At 46.5% G+C, this 23,635-nt stretch overlaps 3 protein-coding genes across 7 annotated transcripts in view; 1 reads left to right on the forward strand and 2 right to left on the reverse strand.

The window, feature by feature from the left end:
• Positions 1-6,427, reverse strand: part of USP3 (ubiquitin specific peptidase 3) — a 227,306-nt gene extending 220,879 nt beyond the window's left edge. Inside the window, exons 1-2 of one of the 3 annotated variants that reach the window (XM_036841463.1) lie at positions 6,290-6,427; positions 3,490-4,089 (exon numbers count right to left, since the gene is read on the reverse strand). The gene's annotated coding sequence lies outside the window, so the exon portion shown is untranslated. Of the gene's footprint in view, positions 1-3,489; positions 4,090-5,999; positions 6,065-6,289 lie in introns of those variants that run through there. The other 2 variants (XM_036841465.1, XM_036841462.1) reach the window with 2 other exon arrangements.
• The window catches only part of CA12 (carbonic anhydrase 12), a 60,750-nt gene continuing 43,501 nt past the window's right edge, over positions 6,387-23,635 (forward strand). For 2 of the 3 annotated variants that reach the window (XM_036841468.1, XM_036841469.1), the window contains exons 1-2: positions 6,411-6,650; positions 14,228-14,248. In XM_036841468.1, the coding sequence (XP_036697363.1) occupies positions 6,566-6,650; positions 14,228-14,248 (106 nt within the window). In that variant the 5' untranslated portion in view covers positions 6,411-6,565. Of the gene's footprint in view, positions 6,651-14,227; positions 14,249-23,635 lie in introns of all 3 variants that reach the window. The other variant, XM_036841470.1, reaches the window with a different exon arrangement.
• Positions 23,309-23,635, reverse strand: part of APH1B (aph-1 homolog B, gamma-secretase subunit) — a 95,251-nt gene continuing 94,924 nt past the window's right edge. Inside the window, exon 7 of the mRNA XM_036841474.1 lies at positions 23,309-23,498. The gene's annotated coding sequence lies outside the window, so the exon portion shown is untranslated. The remainder of the gene's footprint in view (positions 23,499-23,635) is intronic.

The raw sequence follows: 23,635 nt of genomic DNA on the forward strand, positions 1-23,635 counted from the left end.
TTGTTATCTCAGAGGTAGAATAAGCCCAGGGATCCTTCTTACAACAGACACGTCTGTTGCCTGCACTAAAAACAAACAGCCAACTCAACAGTTCCAGGCAAAGTACACTTTATAATTTTGGAGTTTAGTGTCCTTCTTAAACATCTCAAAAGAATTTTACAAATTCTCATTGGAATTAAGTGCCACTTAATTTTATCATCAAGTCTCTATGATAAAAACGGAGTGACTGAGGTATTGGAGGGATTTCCCCTTCCCATGCCCCCCAGAGGAAACCAAATTTGAAGAGCCCAAGTTTCTGAGTTTTCATTTTCTGATTCTTTGAACACCCTTTAAGGACTCTCTCTGTATCCTGTCATCATTTCTAACCCCCACAAAACCCTGTCGAGACGAGAAAACAGATATGTAATATCAAAGAGAAGTTTTGCATACCTGTGTTAAAAAACTAGGATGCAGACAGAAGTAACCTAGTTATAATTTATTCCACTGCAAAGTGAGCCCCAAACTCTTATTTCAAGGATAAGAGACCAGGGGAGACCAATGCAAACTGAAATGCAAGCACCTGGGGGTTGTTTGCCAGTTTTTTTTTGAAAGGAACTGAAAGGAGGGATAAGCTCATACATTCCTGCAATTGCACGGAACTAGAGCATCCAAGCAAGAGGAAATTGCCAGCTTATTCCAATAGTACGTGGCATCTCTGAGCTCAGGAATACCTCCCAGCCCCAAGAGTCTAGTGATTGGGCATTTCCTGTGGTAAAGTGGTTCTGAGTCTACTGATTTAGAAAGCATCACTGCTTCAGTAGGGAGATTGGCTTGTTATGACAAAAACTACATTCTTTGAGAGGCCAATGTGTAGAATTGCGGGGGACAGTGTTACTTGGAAATCACTCATTCTTTTCTTAGGGTTCACGGAATTTGGTGTGATTGCTCAAACCAGGGAGGCTGGCGGGGTTGCCCAAACTAGGAACTATGGGGTGAAATAGTCCCGCTTCAGGCAATCAAGACCTTTCTACAGCAGAGAACTACATTTACATAGTGCTTATTATGAGCCACTGCGCTAAGTTCTTCACATGCCTAGCTCATTATATTTAATCCTCCCCTCTCCTCTTTGCAGTATACTTACTCTATGGCTTTCATCTGTTTAAAAAGTAGGAAACTGAGCCTCAGAGAGGGTAAGTGACTTGCTCAAGGTCACACAGGAAGTGAGTGATGGAGCTGAGTTTCGAAGTCCAGTTTCATATGATGCCAAAGCTCTTTCCCCTCTACCATTTGGCCTCCCTAACCATTGGTGGAAGTTGTCAGAATCGATATGAAGACTATTTGCTTTAGGTTGGCACCTGTGAGCTTGCTGGAATGTGGTCTGTGACCGCACTATGATTTAAAACACAGGGTTGAGAGAGGACAGTGCTTCAGACTGAGAACAAGGAGAACAGGATCTGGACCAAACCTCTGAGGTTAGAGGAGAGTGGATCCAACTAGCAGGTGTGAAAGGATAGATGGATGTGAGAAACCTTAAGCTATTATAGTCTAATGATATCTCCTAAGCAGTCTTGGTATCAGCTAACCACGGTTTTCAGAATAATTTACCTGGAAAGAGATAACACATATTGCACCAAGGTTTATTTTCACTTAAAATGCTAACTTTCCCTGTGCATAGGATTTTGATTTATTGTCATTTTTAATCAATCATGAAGAGTGCTTTATAAAAGTCCCGGTGACAAGCCATCATTCCCTACTCGACGGAAGCAGTTGGAGTCCGTGGACAAATAATTAGACCAGAGTCACAAGTTACCATGGAAACTGGTAGCAGGGGCTGGGTAAGAACTTACGGTCCCTGGTTGGAATCCAGATTTCATTTTCTTAAGTTAGTAAACCAAGACTGAGATCAAGACAACTTTCTTTTGTTTCAAGCCCACTCTCAGGAACATCTTATGTATGTCAAGTGCTTTTGTTTGCCAAAGTACTTTCCCATATATGGTCTCATCCTAGACTCACAACCCCGGGTGGGGTTAGACATTCTTATTTCAACGTACAGATCAGAAAACTGAGGCATACACCGGGCCAGAGACTTGCTAAGGGCCCAGAGCTGGTTCCTGGCAGAGCCACAAGTCTGGCCTTCTTTCCTGTGGGTCACATTGCCCTCCACCTGATCCTGCCTGAAATTGAGCACGGTAGCTAGGGTTCACACAGAGGTTATGACTCTAAGCCACAGCTGCAGAAGTGAAGAAGCAGAAGTGAAGAAGCAGATGTGAAGAAAGAGACAAAAGTGACTGTATTTTTTCAAAGACCTAGACATTCACACCGGGATCAAGGGGTCCATGCATGTCTTGGCCTAGGGGTTCCCTCAGTCACGGCCCAGGCAAAGGAAACCCCTTGGCCTTTTCCTTCCTTCTTCCTTCCCTCTCCCTCACCTTCCCTCCATACGCCACCCTCCACCCCACACCGGTCAAAGCAGAGCTCATTAATATAACAAAGAACTCCGTGGTTGGGCTCATGTTCTCCTTTGCTGGAGAACATATCAAATCAAAGCTCCGTGGTGTCAGGTTCTTCGTATCCCATTTGGGCAGATGCTCTGGGCAGGGAGCGGAGTGTAGGGGCCCTCAGCGCCCCTCCCCATGGCGCTCCGGGAGAAGGACGCAGCCATGTCCCATGTGGAGCATTATGTGATCGCCAGAAGTGGTACACTGTGCCCCGGATCAACAAAAACAATCACAGCATCTAGAAAACTGGAGAATCCACATCTCAGAGGGCTCCGGAAACACAATGACCCTGTTTGCAGCATTTGTTAGGGCGGCCATGGAAAGAGCTTGCCTGGGCCTTGGAGACAGAGAATTATCCAGTTGACAATTCAGTCTCTGCTACTCAAGCCTCGTGAACCTGTGCAAGGAAGGGATTTCTCTTTTCCCAGCCTCAGGTGCCTCATCCGTAAAGTGGCAAATGTAACACTCATCCCCACAGGTTGTTGTAAGAATAAAGTGCCAAGTTCAGTGTCTGGCAAATAGTAGGCACTCAATACATGTTAGTTCTCTTCCCACCAGCCCTTTCTTTTGCCCCATCAAAAGCTGCATTCCCAACTGAGTGATACTATCCGAAGAGTTAATTCTTACCTTAAGAAATAAAAATCTCTATACGCTAACCCTTATGCCTGAAAGGCCAACGATTAGCTTGTGTAAAGGGCAAATACTGCCAGACGGTACCAGCTTTGAGAAAGAAGAGCCTGGTATTAGCTGTGCATTTCAAAGGTTTTAGGAAGTCATAAAATATAATCCTTACACTGATGATGTCTTCCCTCACAGCCCCAGGACAGCGTGGGCCCCTTCTGGTTATACGTCAACCTTCCATCAAGCTTATAACAATCATAATTACATGGTTATTTATGAGATTATTTGTTTTATGTTTACACACTCTCCAAGAGCAAGGACTATGCCTAGCACAGTTCCTGGCACATAGAGGGTGAATGAATGAATGAATGAATGAAAAGTTTCCACCCACCTTATCTCGTTCCAGCCATATATCAATTCTCTCAATGCCCCAGCGGCCGGGATGACAATCTGCACTTTAGAGACGACCAGGATACTGAAGTTCAGGGAGGTTGCATCACTGTCAAGGCCATCCAGTAAGTGGTGGGGCAGGCCCTTCAGTCTAGACTTCCTGACACCAAATCCGGTGTTCCTTTCCTCCACACTCCTCTGCCCTTTGACTCAGCAGCCTCGCCCTCCTGTTGATCCAGATGGCAACATTTTAGAGAAGCTCTGCTCCCTGGGGCCTTCCATCTGGGCGTGTCATTTGTTGGTCTGGTGCCATCTTTTGAGCGCTGAAGGTCCACTTTCTACCTTAATCCACTGAGTAATGAGCTATTTATTAGCTGACAGCAGCCTCATCTGCTGATGGCAAGGCAAATCCAAACATGTTCAGTTACACAGGCCTCAGGAAGCCTCTGGCAGGGAGGGATCCCAGAGTTGGGGTCTTAAGCTGGTTAGGTATGTGCTGCTTGCTGGGGAGTGGGATGGGGAGGCTTGATATTCAGCTTCAGTGTTTTAGGAGTTTGGTCATTCCGTTCATTTCTGTGTGAGTTTTCCCCCCTCTGACACCCTAGGATTAAAAAAAAAAAAAAAAAAATCACACCTGTAGGTCATTTATACTTCAAACAGGCAAACTCACAGAAAAAAGGGATCAGATTTCTGGTTATCAGAGGTAGGGGCAGTGAGGGAACTGGATGCAGGCAGTCAAAAGGTACAAACTTCTGGGCTTCCCTGGTGGCGCAGTGGTTGAGAATCTGCCTGCCAATGCAGGGCACACGGGTTCGAGCCCTGGTCTGGGAAGATCTCACATGCCACGGAGCAACTAGGCCCGTGAGCCACAACTACTGAGCCTGCGCGTCTAGAGCCTGTGCTCCGCAACAAGAGAGGCGGTGACAGTGAGAGGCCCACGCACCGCGATGAAGAGTGGCCCCCACTTGCCGCAACTAGAGAAAGCCCTCGCACAGAAACGAAGACCCAACACAGCCAAAAATTAATTAATCAATTAAAAAAAAAGGTAAAAACTTCCACTTATAAGACAAATAAATACTAGGGATGTAATGTACAACGTGATAAATACGATTAACACCGCTGGACATTATATAGGAAAATGTGGGGTGAGTGATTTCACCTCCATGGTGTGCATTTCTGAACCTGCAGTGGCTCCTCCCCAACCTCTGTGTTACTCCAGTACATTTCATCTTTTAAAGACCTTGATGACAAATCAGAGACGTGAATGTTTCAAGAACCGCAGTGAAATGCTCACTCACCACCCGGAGGTGTGGCTCTTGATCAAGAGTTACAGGCAGAAAAGGTCATCCTTAAGTCTACCATCCTCTGAAAGTGCTTGTAACAAGATTGTCTTTGTAACTACTTCCCTAAAAAGACTTCAAAGCCCTTTATTAACCCAAACGATAGCTGAGAGGATAGGGACAGAACAGTAGCACCCCTTGAAATGCGGGTGGCATGTGCTTCCTGGAGGCTTTCAGCAGACAAGCTGCTCTATCCCTCCAAAACTACCATGGACAAGCAGCTTCTCTGGTCACTGAGGCCAGCCTGAGAGTCCACTTAGGCTGAGGGTCAGCAGAGACCAGAGAGGTGCGGGCTGGTCAGGCCGCTGTGGCCAAGAGAAGTAGGCAGGATGGTCCAGGTAATAAAACCAAAGGTCATATACCAGGGCTGGGGGTGGGCACCCTTCAGCAGACCATGTGATCTGAGCAATACCTGTAGGCAGCAGGGAGCCAAGAGAATAGGCAGGGTCACAGAGCAGGAAGGAGACAGAGCCCAGCATGGGGAGCAGGGCAGACACGTTCGGAGGACCCAGGGAAGCCAGAAGCACAAATGACAAGGGTAGTGGTGGGAACGGCAAGCGGCAGTAACAGCAGCAGGAAGATTTAGTGAGCATTGGGGACAGCAAGTTAGTAAGACCTTTGACTTAACAACTGAACATGGACTAAACACGAAGAGGATCAGAACCGCCAAGTATATGACTAGATGTATGCACATATTTAAAAGAATATGGATACGTGAGGACAGTGGGCAGAAACGAGTAACAGGTGATGATAATCTGCACTGAAAACAGAACTCAGACACCGATCTAAGCCAAGATGCAAAACACCTGGTACAGAGCCTTACACTGAGTAGGTCCTCAATGAATAACGTTAAGTCCCCTTCTTTCACCACTACCCCAGAGAAAGGACGTCCCCCTCCCAGCTTCCTAAAGAACTATTGATATTAGGAACTAGTATGAGCCTTGCCTACTTACCTGTTATGAGAGGAGAGTCTAATTGCTTAGTAAAGCTGTTTATTTTATTTATTTAGTCTATTTATCTGTATATCTATTTCTATGTCACAGTGTATCCCCACTGTGCTATATACCTGTTAATTTCTTGGCGTCTAAATTTCAAAGGTAAGACCTTATCAGGACCCACTGTACCGTCCACAGAAGTTCGTAATTTGAATGCAGCCCTCGCCAAACCCCACCTGTGTCGTCCAGTCCCCGAAGTGTGCCCAGTCCAGGGGCCCAGGAGGCTCCTGCCCAGATGGCATTGTCCTAAGGGGGCTTCTCAGTAAGGGCAATGACAGACCAAGGCCGTGGCCACTGAAGCGAGTCCCTAGATGCACCCCCTCCCGACGGGGCCAAGGCAGGCGGATCTCTCCCACGCCTGCCCGCGGCTCCCACGGAGAAGTGGGTTCCCAGGTCAGCCCCGGCTCCGGGGAGCGCCCGAGCCGCCGTCCCGCGGAGAGCTGCTGAAGTCAGGGTTACAACTCACCTTGGAACTGGGGCTCCAGACCTCCCGTAGGCAGGGCGTTCTCCCGCCACCCTCCACCCGGTGACATCATGTGTTTAGGACTGAGTCTCTCCATAAAAGCAGCCCGCGGGGAGCCAGGAGCCCAAAGAACAGACGTGCTCGCCCTGGCGCCCCGGCTTCGCGCACGAAGTCCCGGTGCGCGCCCCCCGCCGACCCCAGCGCCGGAGCCAGAGAGAGAGAAGGAGCCCAGCTGCCGGCAGCCCGCGCCCGCCTCCTGCCCGGAGGAGCCGCCCGAAGATGCCCCTCCGCAGCGTGCACGCGGCTGCCGTCCTCCTGCTCGTGGTCTTAAAGGAACAGCCTTCTAACCCAACCCCACTCAACGGTAAAGTTTCTTCTTTCCTAACAATCCCGAGCGCTCAGCCACACCTGGGCAGAAGGATTTCCACGGGGCTCGTTAATGATAAAAATCATTTGGGGGGAGCGGGGAAGGACCTGCATGGTCTCAAAATCGCACATTTTTACAAAGGATGCTTCGTTTTCCTGTGGAATGCAGGATCTGCTCCGGTTGCCAGGGCGCACGTCGTCTTCGCATTCAAATATGTTTGTGTGTTCTCGGAGCATTCCCAGCTCTGGAGAGGTGGCTTGGGAATTTGCTAACCGGGGAGGAGAAACAGAGCCGGGATTTCAAATAATGCGCCCCGATCCACGCGCACGTGGTGGAGTGACCGGGGCGTGCTGAGCAGCCTCTACCAGGGAGGGTTTGCACAGTGGTGGGTGCTTTTCTTTGGAGGAGAGGCTCTTTACCTCTGTTTCACCTCCAAATCAATGGAATGATGCATCCCATCCTTAATCGTTATTTTTCTCCAGAAGGGCTCTACTTCTGGTACACGTGTGTGTGTGCGCGTGCCCTGAGACGAGCATACACAGCTTATTTCTGAGTGTAATGAGGGCTTTGAACCCTGAAGGGCTGGAGGCTGGTGGTGCCCGGCCAGTAGCAGGAGGAGGTGGAGGGGCCTTATCTGTAGGCTCAGGTCTGGGCAGTGAGTTGCAGAGAGCAGCCAAGGTCAAGGCTTTTGCCTGCCTCTCCACAGCTGGGTGAGCGCTTTTCTGGGGCAGTAGATGGTGACTTATGGAAACCTCCCGAGTAACGCATCGTGGCTCCTGCCCTTGACAGTTTGTCCCAAGTTGTATGGACATGTGTAGGTGCGACCATTCCTGGACCCAGGCTTGGTTGAAACACTTATAGAAGGGCCCAAAGTGACTAGAATGGCTGACAGTCCGTCCTCCCGGGCTGGGTGGTGGCAGTGGGAAATTGGTCCTGCTCAGCAGCATGAAAGCTGGAGCCCCCTCCCCTCAGAGGTCATGGCGCCCATGGCGCAGGGCAAGGGGAGGCAGGAGGAGCCTGGCTGTCAGCAGCTTTGCCATTCTTCTTGATTCAGTTCGAGACCACTAGCTGGCATGAAATGCTTGGTAGTGTCTTCCTCATCTGGTGGGGCAGAAGGTGGGTGGAAGAAAGTAGTTACATAAAAGTGGAAATTAATTTATAAAAGTGCATACTTTGACACAGATTCCCCTCTGAAGAAAGCTGCCCTGAGACCCAAAGTTTGACTTGAAAGAGCTCCAAGCTGCTCCAGGACGAGAGAGAAGCCCTTTTACTGGCCCTCGTTCCTGAAAGCCTGTTACTCCCCTCACTCTGGGGGCAGCTCTCCCTCCCCCCTCTGCCTCTCTGACCTTCCGTACCCTCCTCTCCCCCTCGCTCTTCTCCCTTCCCCCTTCTCCCAGTTGGGCTGGGGAAAGTTTTCAGTAAAAAATCTACTTTCACCCCACATTGAGGAGCCAGCCTGCTTACCCCTTGATTCTAAGAACACAGCTTTTATTCTGTTATGCCTCAGGCAGGTTTCTTGGCTTTTTAATTGCCTCCAGGGACAAGGTCAAAGCAAAACTCACTGAGGTGTAAAGTGTCAGTATTAAACCCAAGGTTTCGGGGTGGAGGGGGTTAAGCTGGGCAATAGGGTGAGAGTGTGGTCCGCCCTCCGCCTGGGGCACTTAAACTCCCAGCTGTTGGCACTGGGGAACATCAGGGTTAGGGAGGGAAGGGGCATAATAAGGTGAAGGCTTGCATCTTCCAGACATAACCTAGGAATTCTCAGTTGCTGCAGGGGAACATTTCAATGAACTCTGCAGAGCCCGCTTTGCCTGAGCCTGGTGTGGAGAGCTGGGCAGCCCTGGGCTGCATGGATGTGGGTTCTAGCACCCAGGACAGGAAGCAGGCAGGGCCCTGAACCCCTGACCCGAATCTCTGTAAACATCATTTCCTCCGAAGGCACCCAGGACATTCTCCTTGCCCAGTATAAGCTGGGTCTGCAGGTTCTAACAGGCATCCAGCTGGGCCTCCCAAGGCTCCGGATAGAACAGATGACCTTCTTGGAAAGGGAACAGTGCTCCCAGGAAGCTACTGAGGTGTAACCGCAGGGGCCTTTGCCTGGCCTGCCTGTGGGGTCAGTTTAATTCTGTGAAGACCCTTGCCCCTAAAGCTAAAGGTGGGAAACCAGGAGAGGACATTTCCAAAAAGCAAAGGGGCACACTTCCTTTATAAAGTCTTCCTGCCTTCAGTTCTGGCTGAACTGAATGAACCAGGCTGGGCCCTGACCTTCATCCAATAAGACCCCCTGACTCAGCCCACCCTCCCCTTCATTTTACCGTGCTTCTCCTCCCCAGACTCCAGCTTCTGAGCCCCTCCAGGCACGGCCCTTTACACCCAAAGCACCAAGTCCTGAGGGCCAAGCAGGTTCGCTCAGAGAAAGGAGGGCAGGAAAGATTGCTCTGATGCTGCTGCTTTCTAAGAACAACTCCCCAGTCCTGTGTCACCACCTGAGCCCTTACAGTCCCTGATGCACTCGATCACACTGGGCCCTGAGCTTACCAGAGTATTATGCTGATTCCTCATCTGAGGATGAGAGCTGCAACAACACGGAAACCACAGCTTAGCAAGCTTTGGGGAAAGTAGCAGAAGATGTAGGTTATTAAGGCCATGATTTGATTTTGGTGCAGGTGCAATTAAAATTTCTGGCCAAGGCAGGACTGCTCAGAGGTAGCAGATGTTTTTCCCGGTGGCCTCCAGGATCACCGAGTGGCCTATGTCTCTCAGGGAAGCAGTGAGGACAAACTTCCCTGTTCTTTGTGAGATTTTACAACCTGGGCCTCCAAGTGCTCTGCCTGGCTAAGTGGCAATCACCTGGCTTCCTTTGCCTCTGAAATCCATGATTCTATTTTAATAGAAGCCCTCAAACAGAACGCTGAGGGAAAATGTTCAGAAAAGAGGTTTGAAGTCTTCTGTAGCTTGGTTCCAAAGCCAAGCTGTTTTGTTCCTTTTCACTACTGTTTCAGTAAAAGGCTAGCAGTGAACTTGGGGGTCACGTACAAGTTTGGGTTCCCCACAGTTCTGGATGTCGTCAACCAATTGCTAATTCAGAGGAGGTTAATTTGGGGACTATTAACTCCCATCCGGTCCATAGTAAGTTTCAGGGGGTCTGTGGGGCCCTGTGTACTTTCGCCGTAAGCATCTTTGCTGCAAGCACTTTCGCTGCGTAACTAATTGACCCATAAGGCAATTTTGCTGTAGAAAATAAAATAATAAAAAGTAAAAGAGGGATATCAAGAGGGACATAATGAACAGAAATACAGTCAGAGATGTAGAAAACAAACTTATGGTTACCGGGGGGAAAGGAGAGGGGAGGGATAAATTGGGAGATTGGGATTAACATAATACACACTACTATATATAAAATAGATAACTAATAAGGACCTGCTGTATAGCACAGGGAACTCTACTCAATACTCTGTAATGACCTATATGGGAAAAGAATCTAAAAAAGAGTGCATATATGTATGTATAACTGATTCATTTTGCTGTACACCTGAAACTAACACACTGTAAATCAACTAAACTCCAATAAAAAATTTTTTAAAAAAGGACATAATGAAACATAAGAAATAAATAACAATTTAAAAGACTTTATTGCAAAATACAAAATATTTGAATACATTTAAAATGTGTGTAGATTCATGGCAATACTGTGCAAATAACTGATTTTATTTTGTGGCTTGTACCTAAGTATTCGTCTTCCAAGTCTGTCATTCATAGTATTTATACCTTTTTCTTTCTTTTGGTTTGTTGATTCATCTCCTCGTTCGGCAGTGCACTTTTTCGTTCTCGCTAACATTTCTTCCTTCATTAAGAGAGGTATCAGTTTCCAAATACAAGGGTGCATGTTTGTACCTGAGCTTTGTGTTGCACTGTGAAAGCCTCTACCCTGTGGTGTATTCTTGGCATCTTGTCACATCTCTAGTGACAGATGTTTCAAAGTTCTGTGGGAGATGTTGGCTCAACTCTGCACCTTCGAGGCCCTCAGCCTCTTTCTCCTCCAATGTAGTGTGTTTCAAAATAAGAAACCAACTCTTGGGGCAAATGATTGTCATCGGTCAGCTGGATAAAGCCATCAGTAACATCACTAACTGGAAGAAATGCGAATGCATTTCAACCAGTGGAAACCAAACTGTCAATCCAAAACTGTCAACTAGTTATTTGATCTTTCACAGAAAAATTGTCTTAATGCCAATTAATTATGCAGCAGCGAAGATGTTTATGGCAAAGAAGCTTACAGTAAAACAAAACAAAACAAACAAACAAACACCTAACATGGTTCTATTGACCTCCTGAAGTTAACTGTACATGAAATTTTCTGTGTCCAAGCTTATGGGCATTTTTAAAATTAATTTTTATTGGCGTATGGTTGCTTTACAATGTTGTGTTAGTGGGCATTTTTAACGAGGAAAGGTCCATAGTACTGATCAAATACTCTAAGGGGTCTGGACTCCCCCCCTACCCCAAAGATTGGGAAGGAGACTCGAAGATTCTCTAAGTTCGTGGGAAGTGATGGGAAATGTGGAGATACGCTTCTTAGCAGGCACTGATCTTCCGCTTCGCCTTGTGGACTTTCATTTTCTCATCTATAAAACGAGGTGTCGGGTTGCAGGTATGTGAAAGAGCCCTCAATCCGTCTCTTCCCAAGTGGGATGTCAACAAATAATGCCTAAACCAAAGCAAATCATGAAGGCACAACATGGGCATGTTTTATAGAGATGAGATAACGCCAAAAGAAACACTTTAAAAGAATTCACAGTGGTTGCCATAGGGAGCAGGAAAGTGACTAGGGAGTGTCAGGGGACCAATATTTTTATTAAAAGCCTTATAGAGCCATTTGACTCTTTAAACCATGTACAAGTGTAATTTGAAAAAACTGCCAATTGAATTTGAAAATTAAAAAGACCGAGGCAAAGAATTGAAACAGAACAACAAAAAAAAATAGGACATTAAACCAGCTTACAAAGAAAAAACAAACAAAATCCTCTTTTCGCTTTTTAAAACCACCACTGGCTTGAGTAGGAAATGCCCAGTGGTGATAAGTGACTACCAGATGGTTGGTCAGGTAAGTTTTACTGCAAATCATTCCCAAGAGAGAAAGGAGATGTGAGTCTTCCTCTTGCATCAGTACCCTGGTGGGCCGAGAATCTCAGAGGCACTGGGAGAAGCTGGGAGGGAGGGACATAGGAGTTGAACAGCCCCCTCATTGTGATGTGTCCCGAGACACCCTGAGTCTCAGTTTGGGGTCTCGGGCTCCTCCTGGAGATGAAGAGGGAGGTGTGCCAACAGGGTAATGAGAGCGCAGCTCTGCAATGACTTTTTAAAAACTGAAGTATAGTTAATGTACAATACTGTCAGTTTCAGGTGTACAGCAAAGTGATTCAGTTATACATATACCTATATATTCTTTTTCAGATTCTTTTCCCTTATAGGTTATTACAAGATAGTTCCCTGCGTATAGTTCCCTGTGCTATACAGTAGGTCCTTGTTGGTTATCTATGCAACGACTTCTAAAAAAATTTTTATTTTATATTGGAGCAGAGTTGATTAAACAATGTTGTGTTAGTTTCAGGTGTACTATGCAATGACTTTTTAAAACTATGTTTTGTTGTCGGCACAAAGGGCTTTTATGAGTGAAGGGTGTGGAGTGGGAAGTGACAGGTGACTTTCGTTATATTCCTGGCAGGACCTCTCCTCCACATTGCCACTGCCCCTGGAATTCTAACTCAGATGAGGGTGGCAGCTTCCTCAAAGAAAAACTTTCCTTTGGGGATTAGTTTTCTCCTCTTTATGTACTGAGGTGAACTCTTCTCCAGGCTGTGTTGTTAAGTGGGAAAAAGCAAGATGCAAAACAGGGTTTCCCGTATGTCAACATTTGTGTGCAAAAAAGGCGGGGGGGACAGAATACAGAGACCTGTGCGTGCAGTCACACTGTGCAAGTGTTCCCATCAGCTGGTGAAACTGACTAAGTCTAATGAAGCAGGGAGTTCGGGTGGCAGGAATCGCTTTCACTGTGTACCTTTTGGTGGCTTTTGAGTTTTGAGCCTTGTGACTTTATTACCCATTCAGGTGATGACATTTGGCTTCTCTAAGATATATGGGAGGCTTCTGATCAAGAAGCCCCCTCCCTAACCCCTGGGCCCTGCACAAAATCACTGCCTTGTGCTTTGTCTCCCCTGGGAGCACAGTTGCTCTGAGAAGCAGTTGTTCTGACACAGACTCTGAAAAAGCTTTTTGGGTTTTTTTTTCTAACTAAAAAAATTTTTTTCTTACAGTTTCATTGAGATATACTTGACACACAGCACTGTATAAATTTAATATGTACGGTATAATGATGTGACTTATATGCATCATGAAATGATGATCACAGTAAGTTTAGTGAGCACCCATCATCTCATATAGGTACAAAATTAAATAGAAAAAAATTTTTTCCTTCTGATGAGAACTCTTAGGACTCTCTTAACAATTTTCATATGTAACGTCCAGCCGTGTTAATTATATTTAGCATGTTGTACATCACATCCCTAGTACTTATTTATCTTATAACTGGAAGTTAGTACCTTTTGGTCATCGTCATCCAACTCCCCCTGCCCTCACCCACTGCCTCTGGTAGCCACCAATAAGACCTCTTTTTCTATGAGTAAGTTTGTTTGTTTTTGAAGTATATTGACCTACAACACTATGTTAGTTCCTATTATACAACATAGTGATTTTTTTCTATACATTTAAAATATGTCACCATCCAAGGATATCAGTTACTGACTATATTCCCCACACTGTACATTTCATATCAGTGACTCATTTATTTTGCAACTGGAAGCTTGTACCTCTTCATTTCCATCACCTATTTCTATCCTCCCTCCATGCACCCCTCCTCTGGAAACCACCTATTCTCTGTATCTGTTTCTTGTGTTACGTTTGTTCATTTGTTTGGATTTTTAGATTCCACATATACGTGAAATCATACGGTATTTGTCTTTCTCTGACTTATTTCACTTAGCATGATACTCTCTAGGTCCATCCATGTTGTCACAAATGGCAAGATTTAATTTTTTTTTATGGTTGGGTAATATTCCATATATATATCTATGGAATATATATATATATATATATATATATCTCACATGTTCTTTATCCATTCACCTATTAATGGCCACTTGGGTTGCTTCCATATCTTGACTATTGTAAATAATGCTGCAATGAACATAGGGGTGCATATATCTTTCCTAATTAGTGTTTTTGTTTTCTTTGGATAAATATCCAGGAGTGGAATTGCTGGATCATATGGCAGTTCTGTTCTTGATTTTTTTGAGCAACCTATATATCAATACTGTTTTCCATAGTGGCTGCACCAATTTACATTCCCACCAACAGTGCATAAGGGTTCCCTTTTCTCCACGTTGAGAAAGTTTGAAGTTCTGGGCATCCACCTCCTTTTAATTTCACCCATTTAAAAATAAAATCTGTCATGTTTTCTCTAACTTGTTCAAGCTCAGTTGTGCTTACTTGCTTTTTTTTTTTTTTCTTCTTTGCAGGATCCACGTGGACCTATATAGGTAAGTAGAGATCTTAAATACTTTTTTGATGAGATGAATGTATTTAATGAGAAAGTCAGAAACTTCTTGACCTGTAGAGATTATTTTGGGGGGTTGGGGAGAGCAGTTCTGGTATTGTTAAAAGAGGGCACAACGTCCTCTCTAAAGACTTGCTCCACACAGGTCTCAGACAGCTCTTTCTCCAAGGAGCTGAGCCTGCTTTGTGCATTTGAACTGTGAGTCAGAGTAAGGCTTTCAGATTCCTGCAAACCACCCAGGTGAGGGTGCCCAGGTTACCTTCAGACTGCAAGGGCCCTAGGCAGGAGAGTGCCCTTCTGCTCTGTAGGACATTTATTCTACAGTAAACAAAGAATAAAGGGCTCCTTTCTGAAAGTTAGGCTCAGGCCCGAGAACTTAAGCTGCCAGTGGGTCTAGAATTAACTTCTCGTTGCCGTGTTTGTAAGCAAGCAGTGGGCCAAGCAGTGATGGTCAGTCCTTAGTGAAAGAGGAATGCTTGTCTTAAATGGAGAGACAGGGACATCAAGTCTGCAAAAAGGTTTCGAGATAAGCAGGTTGAAATCGGCTTAGCTCATGTATTGCAATGAATGGGAAATTTGGTCATCAGCTGGAGTGGGGATGGGGGTCAAGCTCTAGGGTCCACTGGCGAGCGCAGGAATGTTAATAATGTCTTGTTTGGGACTGAGTGACGAGGGATATGCAAGAGAGATTGTTATGGGGAGCAGGAGGGTGGAACTGGCCTCGTTGGCACAGGAGGGGTGATGACAGGCAGGGAAGTTGATTACTACAGAGGAAGCAGAATCCAGAGAAAGATCTGACTTGGATTTGCTAGTTAGCCTTTGGATGTTTGTTAGCCCAAGAGGCATAGAAAAGTCCCTAAGCTAATCAACCAGCTACCTCCAGGCCAAGGTCTCCTTGGCTCTAGCATTGCATGGCTCCACTGCTACTAACATCCCTTACGTACTTATTATGGGCAAGGCATGTTGCTAAGTGGGTAGGTAATTAGAAGCATAGGCTGTGGTCTGTAGATGGGAATTACTTAAAGCTCACAATTCAAAGCAGAATATAATAGGTAATAATAGCAGATAACAAGTAAACGATTCAGTGCTCTGATGGTTCAGAGGAGGACAAGAGTGCTAGGGCTAGATGGTCAAGGAAGGCTTCCTGGAGGAAGAGGGTTTTCAACCGGACCTTGGAGGATGGGGAGGATTCAGTACGATGGGAAGGAAGTGCTATTGGCCAAGTTGATGATGGTATCACGTGAATGGAGGCAAGAAAGAGCAAGATGGCATTTGAGGGAAAACATGTAGAGAAGTCGTTACAGGGGAGGGATGGACTCTAAGGTCAGAAAGATAGGTTGGGTCATGTATTAAAAGACTGCAGCAGGTCTATAAGTAAGGATGCTGGCCCATCTCCCATCTGCAAGCTATGTTGTTAAATGGAAAAAGCCAGGTATAGTATGTATATGTGGCACCATGTGTGTACAATGTAACTGTGTGTTTGCACAGAATTTTTCTGGAAGGATTCAGGAGAAACTGAAACAGTAATGGCCCCTAGAAAGGAGTACTGAGGGACTAGGGGTCAGCTCTGGGAGGGAAGAGTTACTTTTCACTGTTTGTAAAGTTTGAATGTTTATCCTATGCTTGCCTTACCAAAAAATGCAAAATAAAACAAAATATTAAAAAAATTTTTTTCAAGAATATTTAGCTAATACTTTAAATTATCCCAAAATACAGAGAGAAAAACATGAGACACAACAGGCCTTTTTTCCCCCCAAAACACTAACATTGTGCAACAGGAAGGCATTGTTGCTGTTCTAAAGGCCTATATTAGACTTTCTACTGATGGCACCAACCACAGGGTCACTGTGAGGATCAAATGGTGAGATCCATGTGAAACGGGCTAGCATAGTATTGATACTTGTTCTATAGTAAGCACCCAATAAAAGTAGACTATGACTATTATTATCAAGATACATTGTTTTCTTGGAATAGATTTTTACTCCTCTCAAAAATAATAATAGTTTTGTGTCTACACGTTTTATTAATATGAGAAGGCAATTTGACGCCTGTGTATCTCATCATCATTTTTTGGAGTTGAATGTTATTTCCCTCACTACCACAAATAAAAGCTTCATGTATGTCCACCTTTTGGTAACATGTTGTTAAAGCTATAATGATTGCATTGTGTCAGCAGTATTCTATTATATTGAGAGTGTTGTATGGACTTCTCTAAGGTGAATATATTTCATTAATAAATATTGTTCTAAATTAAAAGAAAAAAAACAGGGGCAGCATGGAGGGGGAGGCCAGGCTCTTCCCACTTTGTCCCACAGATGGAGGGGCAGGGCAGGGGTAATTTGCATTTTAAGGAGAGTAGGGGGTGGTAGGTGGTGGAAGAGGAAGGATGGGAGGGAGGCCGGAAGGTGTTCGGCCTTTGAAGAAACCCCATTCTGTGTCTTAACGTCCAGTTTACAGTGGCAGCAGTAAGAGGGAAGGGTAGGGCAAGAGACCTGACAAAGGAGGAATCGGTGGAGTCTGGGCATCAGGGCCCCTTGGGCAGGTTCAGTGTGTGGGAGGAGACAGGAGCAGTGTAGGCACGGAAAGAAGGCGGGACTCAAGTTCTGGACCTTATCCCATATGGTCTGGAGGAAGCACGTGGGCCCTCGGGGTCTTGCTTTCTCCCCATCTGTGACCTGGGGAAGGGGTTGTCCAGATCAGTGTTCCTCAAGCTATGGCTTGGGCTCACCTGCATCAGAATCACCTGGAATGCCTTCCAGATATACAGATTTCTGAGCCGCAGCCTGGACCTGGGGGAGGGAGGGAACCTGAAAAACTTGTCTATTTCAGGTGATTCTTATGCACTCTGTTAGAGAACCTCTGACCAGATGGTTCCCAAGGCCTTTCTAGCCTGAGTCAGAGGTAACTTGCCCCACACCTCTTCTACTGGCTTCCCAGGTGGAGTGGAGACACAAGTCACGTCTCCCCAGGGCTCCCTTCGTCTGCGGGACAGCCCCCCCTGGGCAGGGCAAGGAAGTTACAGAGAACAGAGAGACATGGTGTCAAGAAGGTATTGGAGGAAAATCTTACTGCCACTTAGGCATGACACAGTGCTCCCCAAGAGAGGGCCTTTCTGTCCAGCCATACCGACCAATCCAGAAGCATTTCTTCCTGACCGTTAGCGCTGGCCAGCCCTCTGTCCCTCCTGCGTACAGTTAGAGCAGCTCTTTGCTGAGGAAGCAGAGGGCAGAGTCTAAAGATGCATGGCATGCATGGGGGTGAGCACAGAGGCAAACCTGGGTTTTTATTAGTGAAATGAGCACACGTGATGTGGAGTCAGGTCAGTGGGGGCCAGTGAAGGAGGCAAACAGGTCCAGGCTGGCAGCTGGCACTTGTGCTTGGAGTCACACAAGTAAACAGAGAGCCTGGCATAGGAGAGGGGAGAATGGTTTCCAAACAATACAGGCTGCATCGAATGGGGCAAGTCCAACCCAAGGCCACGTGCTGGTTTTCCCAGGGCGCAGACCTCAGCTACTTTTCACATAGATGCCTCTGAGTCATCCTGCTCCGTGGGCCTCTCGCTTCCAGGAACACATGATAGGACTTCTAGAAGCACACGGAAAGAGAACTCGAGCCCCATCCCCCCTCCACACTGAGTCACCAGGCTAACCTCCCGGATGGCCCCCTGCAGACAGGAGGACCACCTGGCAGCCAGGATGGAGCCAACCCTGCCCCTGAGTGCTCCTCCTGGGGGGCTGGAGCAGCAGCTGGGCACGTGTTGGCAAGTGCTGGGTCAGCGCCCTACCCCCTGCAATCAGCCCCAATTCAGTCCTGCTGAGCCACCAACTCTGAAATAGAGGGCAACTGCAAGTCAGGCTGACACGTGAGAGAAGGCTGAACTCCAGTCTGCTCAAGTGCATCTATGCTGTTAGAAGGCAGGATAGCGGGTGCCCTTGGGGTGCAGAGGTGACTGGAAGGAGGGGATACTGGTCACGTTTCGTTCCTTGACATGGCTGCTGTGTTGAGTTTGTGAAAATCCATCAAGCTATTCACTTACAATACGGGCACTTTTCTGTATGTATATTATATTCAATAAAAGAGTTAAAAAATTCCAGCTGGCTGGGAGAGTCATCCTTACCCCAATAGATTTTTCAGCCCTCCCACAAGAAACAACCAAAAAACCCTCAGCGTGTTCAAAATAACAGAGCAACCAAAAGGAATGACTGTATTGAAACTAACGACCCAAGAACGCATCATGTGAGCAGAGAACAGAGGTGGGGCTCCATCCCAGAGGATGCCAGACACTGCTCTGGTGCTCCTCCAATGTGAGCTAGTTCAGAAACAGACAAATACCACTGTTCATTATTCGGGAGAAATAAGACAAACCTTCATGGGAGATGAGATGTAAGGGGAAGAGCAAGCCAAGCCCCCGCTCCTGGCAGGTGAACGAGTCCCACTTCTCCCCAAGTCAGGGCCCCGCAAGGCATCCACCAGATCAGCCCCTCCATCCCAGATCGGGGACTCTGGAAAGATGGCAGCTTAGCCTGGGGGTGCCGGGCGCCGGGCTCGTAGGCCCTCCTGCCCAGCTTCTCAGTCCCGGGCTCTGGCAGGACTCCCTGTGACCACTGCCACCGCATTCCTTAACTACTCTCCTTTCTCCCAGACAATAGAGGCTCTGTCTTAAAGAATTTCCTTTGGGAATTAGGAAGGGATCCTCCACTGGGGCGAACCTCATTGGTTCTCCAGGCTCCCACCTCCACCCCCCTTCTGTCCTGAATCTGCTGGAATATTAAGTTACTATAAACAAACTATCTCTGGGGTTCGGGACATCCTTCCCAAGCTAGAACAAGACGTGGAACACATGCAAGGAAGCTAGGAAGCTTTACTTTGTTAGTAGGCAAAGGCACCGTGTGACCTTCACACTCAAAGGCAGTATAAAAAACAGATTAAGTTAGAGCTAAAGGGAGAACTTAAAACAGCAGTTAGGGAGCATGTGCAATTAATAGGCTGATTTTATTAAGGAGAACTGTCGTCTTTACCAAAGGTAGAGGCCTGGCCAACTCACAATACCCCAGTGACTTCTCCCCCGCTCCCACTGCCATCCTGAGGATGAAGGACAAGAGGCACAAAGCACTCTTCCGGGAAAGAGGGAGAGAGAACAAAAAAGGCCAGAACATGTTTTTCATACCAGGGAACTGAATCCCTAACCCCTGTGTCTTGGGGATTTCCCTTGAGGCTTAGCAATCCAACCCGCTGTGATTTATTAAATCTGTGCTATAGTTCCAGTTACTTCTAATTGAAGTTGTAACATCCAGGGTCCGCCTGGATGTGGTGTGGTCTACCCACTCGTCATGATTTCTCATCTTTCCTGAGTTGCAGAATTGAGGTTTGTGTGTTCTGGAGGATCTTGGCCTGTAGCTGCCCAAATGCCTGCATTTTCGTGTTCACAGCTGGCCTTACCAGCTGGGTGAAAAGATAGGGAAGCTAGCATTTGTTCCTAAAGGTGGGTGTAGTGTCATGGGGGGCGAGGGACGGGTGAGACAGAAAACCAGGAGGAAGAAGTGGAAAGTGTACAAAGCCCAGAAGCAGGCAGACCTCCTGGAAATAGCAGCTAGGCCACTTTCTGGATGAATGGTCTTAGGAAAGTAACAACCTCTCTGGACCTCGGTTTTCTCAACTACAAAATGGGAGCAGGAATAGCATCTACCTCAGTGGCACCTGGATGGGCAGCACCAACATCACCTGGGGCTCGGGATGCCCTTCCCAAACACTCAGAACTACAAGCGAAACTCATGGGGGGAGCCTGGGAGGAAAAACGCAAACCCTTCACCTCCTGTTCTTTTAGCAGCAAGAAAAGCACCATATATGACTGTGTTAGAAACGCAAATTCTCGGCCCATCCCAGATTTACCTCCAAATCAAAAACTCTGGGGCTGGGCCCAGCAGTCTGCTTTAACAAGCCCATCAGGTGATTCTTTTTTTTTTTTTTTTTTTAAACATCTTTATTGAAGTATAATTGCCTTACAATGGTGTGTTAGCTTCTGCTTTATAACAAAGTTAATCAGTTATACATATACAATATATTCCCATATCTCTTCCCTCTTGCATCTCCCTCCCTCCCACCCTCCCTATCCCACCTCTCTAGGTGGTCACAAAGCACCGAGCTGATCTCCCTGTGCTATGCGGCTGCTTCCCACTAGCTATCTGTTTTACATTTGGTAGTGTATATATGTCCATGACACTCTCTCACCCTGTCACGTCTCACCCCACCCGCTCCCCATATCCTCAAGTCCATTCTCTAGTAGGTCTGTGTCTTTATTCCCGTCTTGCCACTAGGTTCTTCATGGCTTTTTTTTTTCCTTAGATTCCGTATATATGTGTTAGCATACTGTATTTGTTTTTCTCTTTCTGACTTACTTCACTCTGTATGACAGACTCTAACATCAGGTGATTCTGATACACACTCAAGTTTGAGAACCTCTGCTTTGCTTCAGAGTCATGGCGAGGATTAAATAAGATAATACACAGAAACAGGCTCGCAGTGCCTGGCGAATAGTGAGCACGTGTAGCTAATCATCTTCTTTCCCTTCACTTTACAGAGTGATGGTGGAATTCTATTAGCTAATAGATGGGAAAATGCCTGGTAAACTCCACAATACCAAACAAACCTGAGTTTTGTTAGAAAGGATCTACTTCTTCGTGCTTTTCTGAATTGCCTGAGTTTTTAACAGTGAGGAGGTATTCTTTTTATATTCTGATCAAACAAAAGGAGTTTCCCTTGTAAGAAAAAAAGTGATTGAGCAAAAAACCCCAAGGGCACCAAGCCCTTGTCCCACGGGCCTCACAGGCCAGAAAGTTCTTCCCAGCCTTGTCCTTCAGACCAGGGGTCGAGTTGGAGCTCATCACCCTGGCACTTCCCTGGCATCTAGGGACCAGATATCTGGTTCCACAGCCGTGGCCACCTCAGCCATGCAGCTGAAGTCACTGGAGCATCCCCTGCCTCCCTGCCCAGCCCACGGGGGCAGGGTGCTACTCCCCCCTGAGCCTCTGGGCTGAGCCTTGATTTAGGGTTCAGGAGTGGAGCCGGGAAGAAATCTGGGCCTGGGCTACTAGGGCTCTGAGCTACATAAGTCCAGCCCCGTGCAGGGACTGTCACCCACCTGGGGCAGAGACAAGCCTTGGAACTGCGGGCTGAGAGTTGGCTGGCGAGAGCTGGGAGCGGGTCCTGCCAGGGGCTCCGTCAGGCCTCTGGCTGTGCTCAAACTTGCCCTCTCTGCTTCATGCTGGTCTCAAGCCCCAGGCATTCAGGTGAGGGCAGGGCACAGCCCTCCAGAAGCCAGTTAAAGCCCTTGGCAGCCCATCCCCAGCAGAGGGAGAGAGAGGAGACCGTGGGGTAAACTAGCTTAGAAGAAAGATTGAAAGCAAAAAGGCTGAATTCAGAGCAGGTGTGTGAAGGTGCCCCGGGCAGAGACTAGAAGGTCTGGTTTTCCATGAAGAAGAGAATGGACCAGAGACTGTCTCAGCAGGCTCCACGTCTCCTTGAAGGGAGCAGGGGCCCTCTCTCCCGGTCTGTTACTGTCTTCCTCTGCAGGGGCGGCCACAGGGGTGAAGGGTGCAGGCACGACTGCGGAGCCCAAGAGCATAGCCAGACTCTTCCCAGGGCCACACCTCATGGCCAAGAAAGATAGCCAGGACCTGCTGTGGACAAAGACTGTATTTCATTGATTCTCAGATGCAACTTTTTTATTTTAGCATCTCTGTAAGTGGGATATATCTTATAATCCATGGCATCTAGAAGCAATGAAATATGGTAGCTGTTCCACAAATACTCACCAAGAAGCACCCTGTTAGATGCTAAGAGCACAGAGAAAGGAGCTGAAATGATTTAATTGATCAACAATTAAATAGTGAAACAGCAAGAAAATGTAAAAATAATCGCTAGTATGCATGCTGTTCAACATAGCATATAGGAATGATGGGGAAACATACTAGATTTTGAACTGTAACTTCTTTCAATTTTCAGTCAAGCCACAGTTCACTTACACTTTTTAGTGGTGTTGGACCAGTATTACAAGTATTTGTAAACAAAATAAATTAGGTGCTTTTTTTTTTTTTTGGCTGAGCCACATGGCTTGTGGGACCTTAGTTCCCTGACCAGGGATTGAACTGGGCCATGGCAGTGAGAGCACCGAGTCCTAACCACTGGACCGCCAGGGAATTCCCATAGATGGGCTCTTTTTCTTCTTTTTTTTATTAATTCACAAAAGTATTCCTTTAAGGAACAAGCTTTCCAATGACCTGGCAAGCATTTAATTTTTGCCAACCAGGAAGGAAGAAATACGAGCTGCCACCTCCTCATGTCAATAAAGGTTGACTCAGAACTGACGTAACTGTCCTATGTGACAGTTTTGTCATTGTTAGAGATTTCAGTAATTAAAATGGGAAACAGAAGCTTAGGTTATTTTCCTTATCAAAACTATGTTCCTTGGAGCCACAGTATTATGATGGTTTTCGTGCTCCTGTACATTGGATGTCTTAAGCTGAGTGCAGTTTAAGGGATCCTTTCTAATTACAGGAAGGTACTTCTTTCCTTCAACACTGTGATCTGACCTGTGACAAATCTGTACTATACACTGTGTAAATGGCTAACAAGTCAATTGCAAACCAACTGAATGTACAAATCTTAGTGCTGGTGCTGAAATCTCTTCAGAATAGTCATCATGATCTCAAAGTTTGTTTCAAAATTTCCAAGCATCGAGTGTCAATCAAAACTGAAGATGAAACACTAATGAATGTTGAATTCTCATGCTTTAGGTGGACTTATTAGAGGTTTTGGTTCTCTGCTATTTTTACCATACTGTTTCATTTAAATTTCCTACATGCTAACTTAATTTGCGCGATTGAAATAAAATTGCAATATAAAAAAAAAAAAAAGAACTGGCGTGACTCTAAATAAAATGGCTCATTTAGCTCATCTTAACTTTTTAAATGATTTTGTAATCATTAACTTGTGACTAGATCAGCTGTATGACTTCTGGGTGAATAGGAGACCCATGTAGATCTCGTAAGGATGCCCGTGGTTAGCTTCAGGGCAAATGGTCATGCCGCCCCCACCTTTTGGGACAGTTGGCTCAGAAAGGGCTCCTTGGTTATGATGAGGGTGAGATTTGCTTATAGCAGGGAATGGTGACACTGGCAAATGGTGCCTGGTGCTTTTGTAGGGAGGCCCCTCCTTGGTACTCCATCTTCTGGAAACTGCATGAGAAGTGGAGAAAGGAGAAAAGGTGACTGTGAAGGTTGTGGAACAAAGAGGTTTTGTAGCAGGTCTGAGGCAGTCGTGCAAATGACTGTTTCCCCTTTTGGCTTTGGCCACCAGGAAGCCCAGAGGCAAA

The sequence above is a fragment of the Balaenoptera musculus genome, chromosome 2, assembly GCF_009873245.2.
Source record: "Balaenoptera musculus isolate JJ_BM4_2016_0621 chromosome 2, mBalMus1.pri.v3, whole genome shotgun sequence".
Taxonomy (NCBI): Eukaryota; Metazoa; Chordata; class Mammalia; order Artiodactyla; family Balaenopteridae; genus Balaenoptera; species Balaenoptera musculus.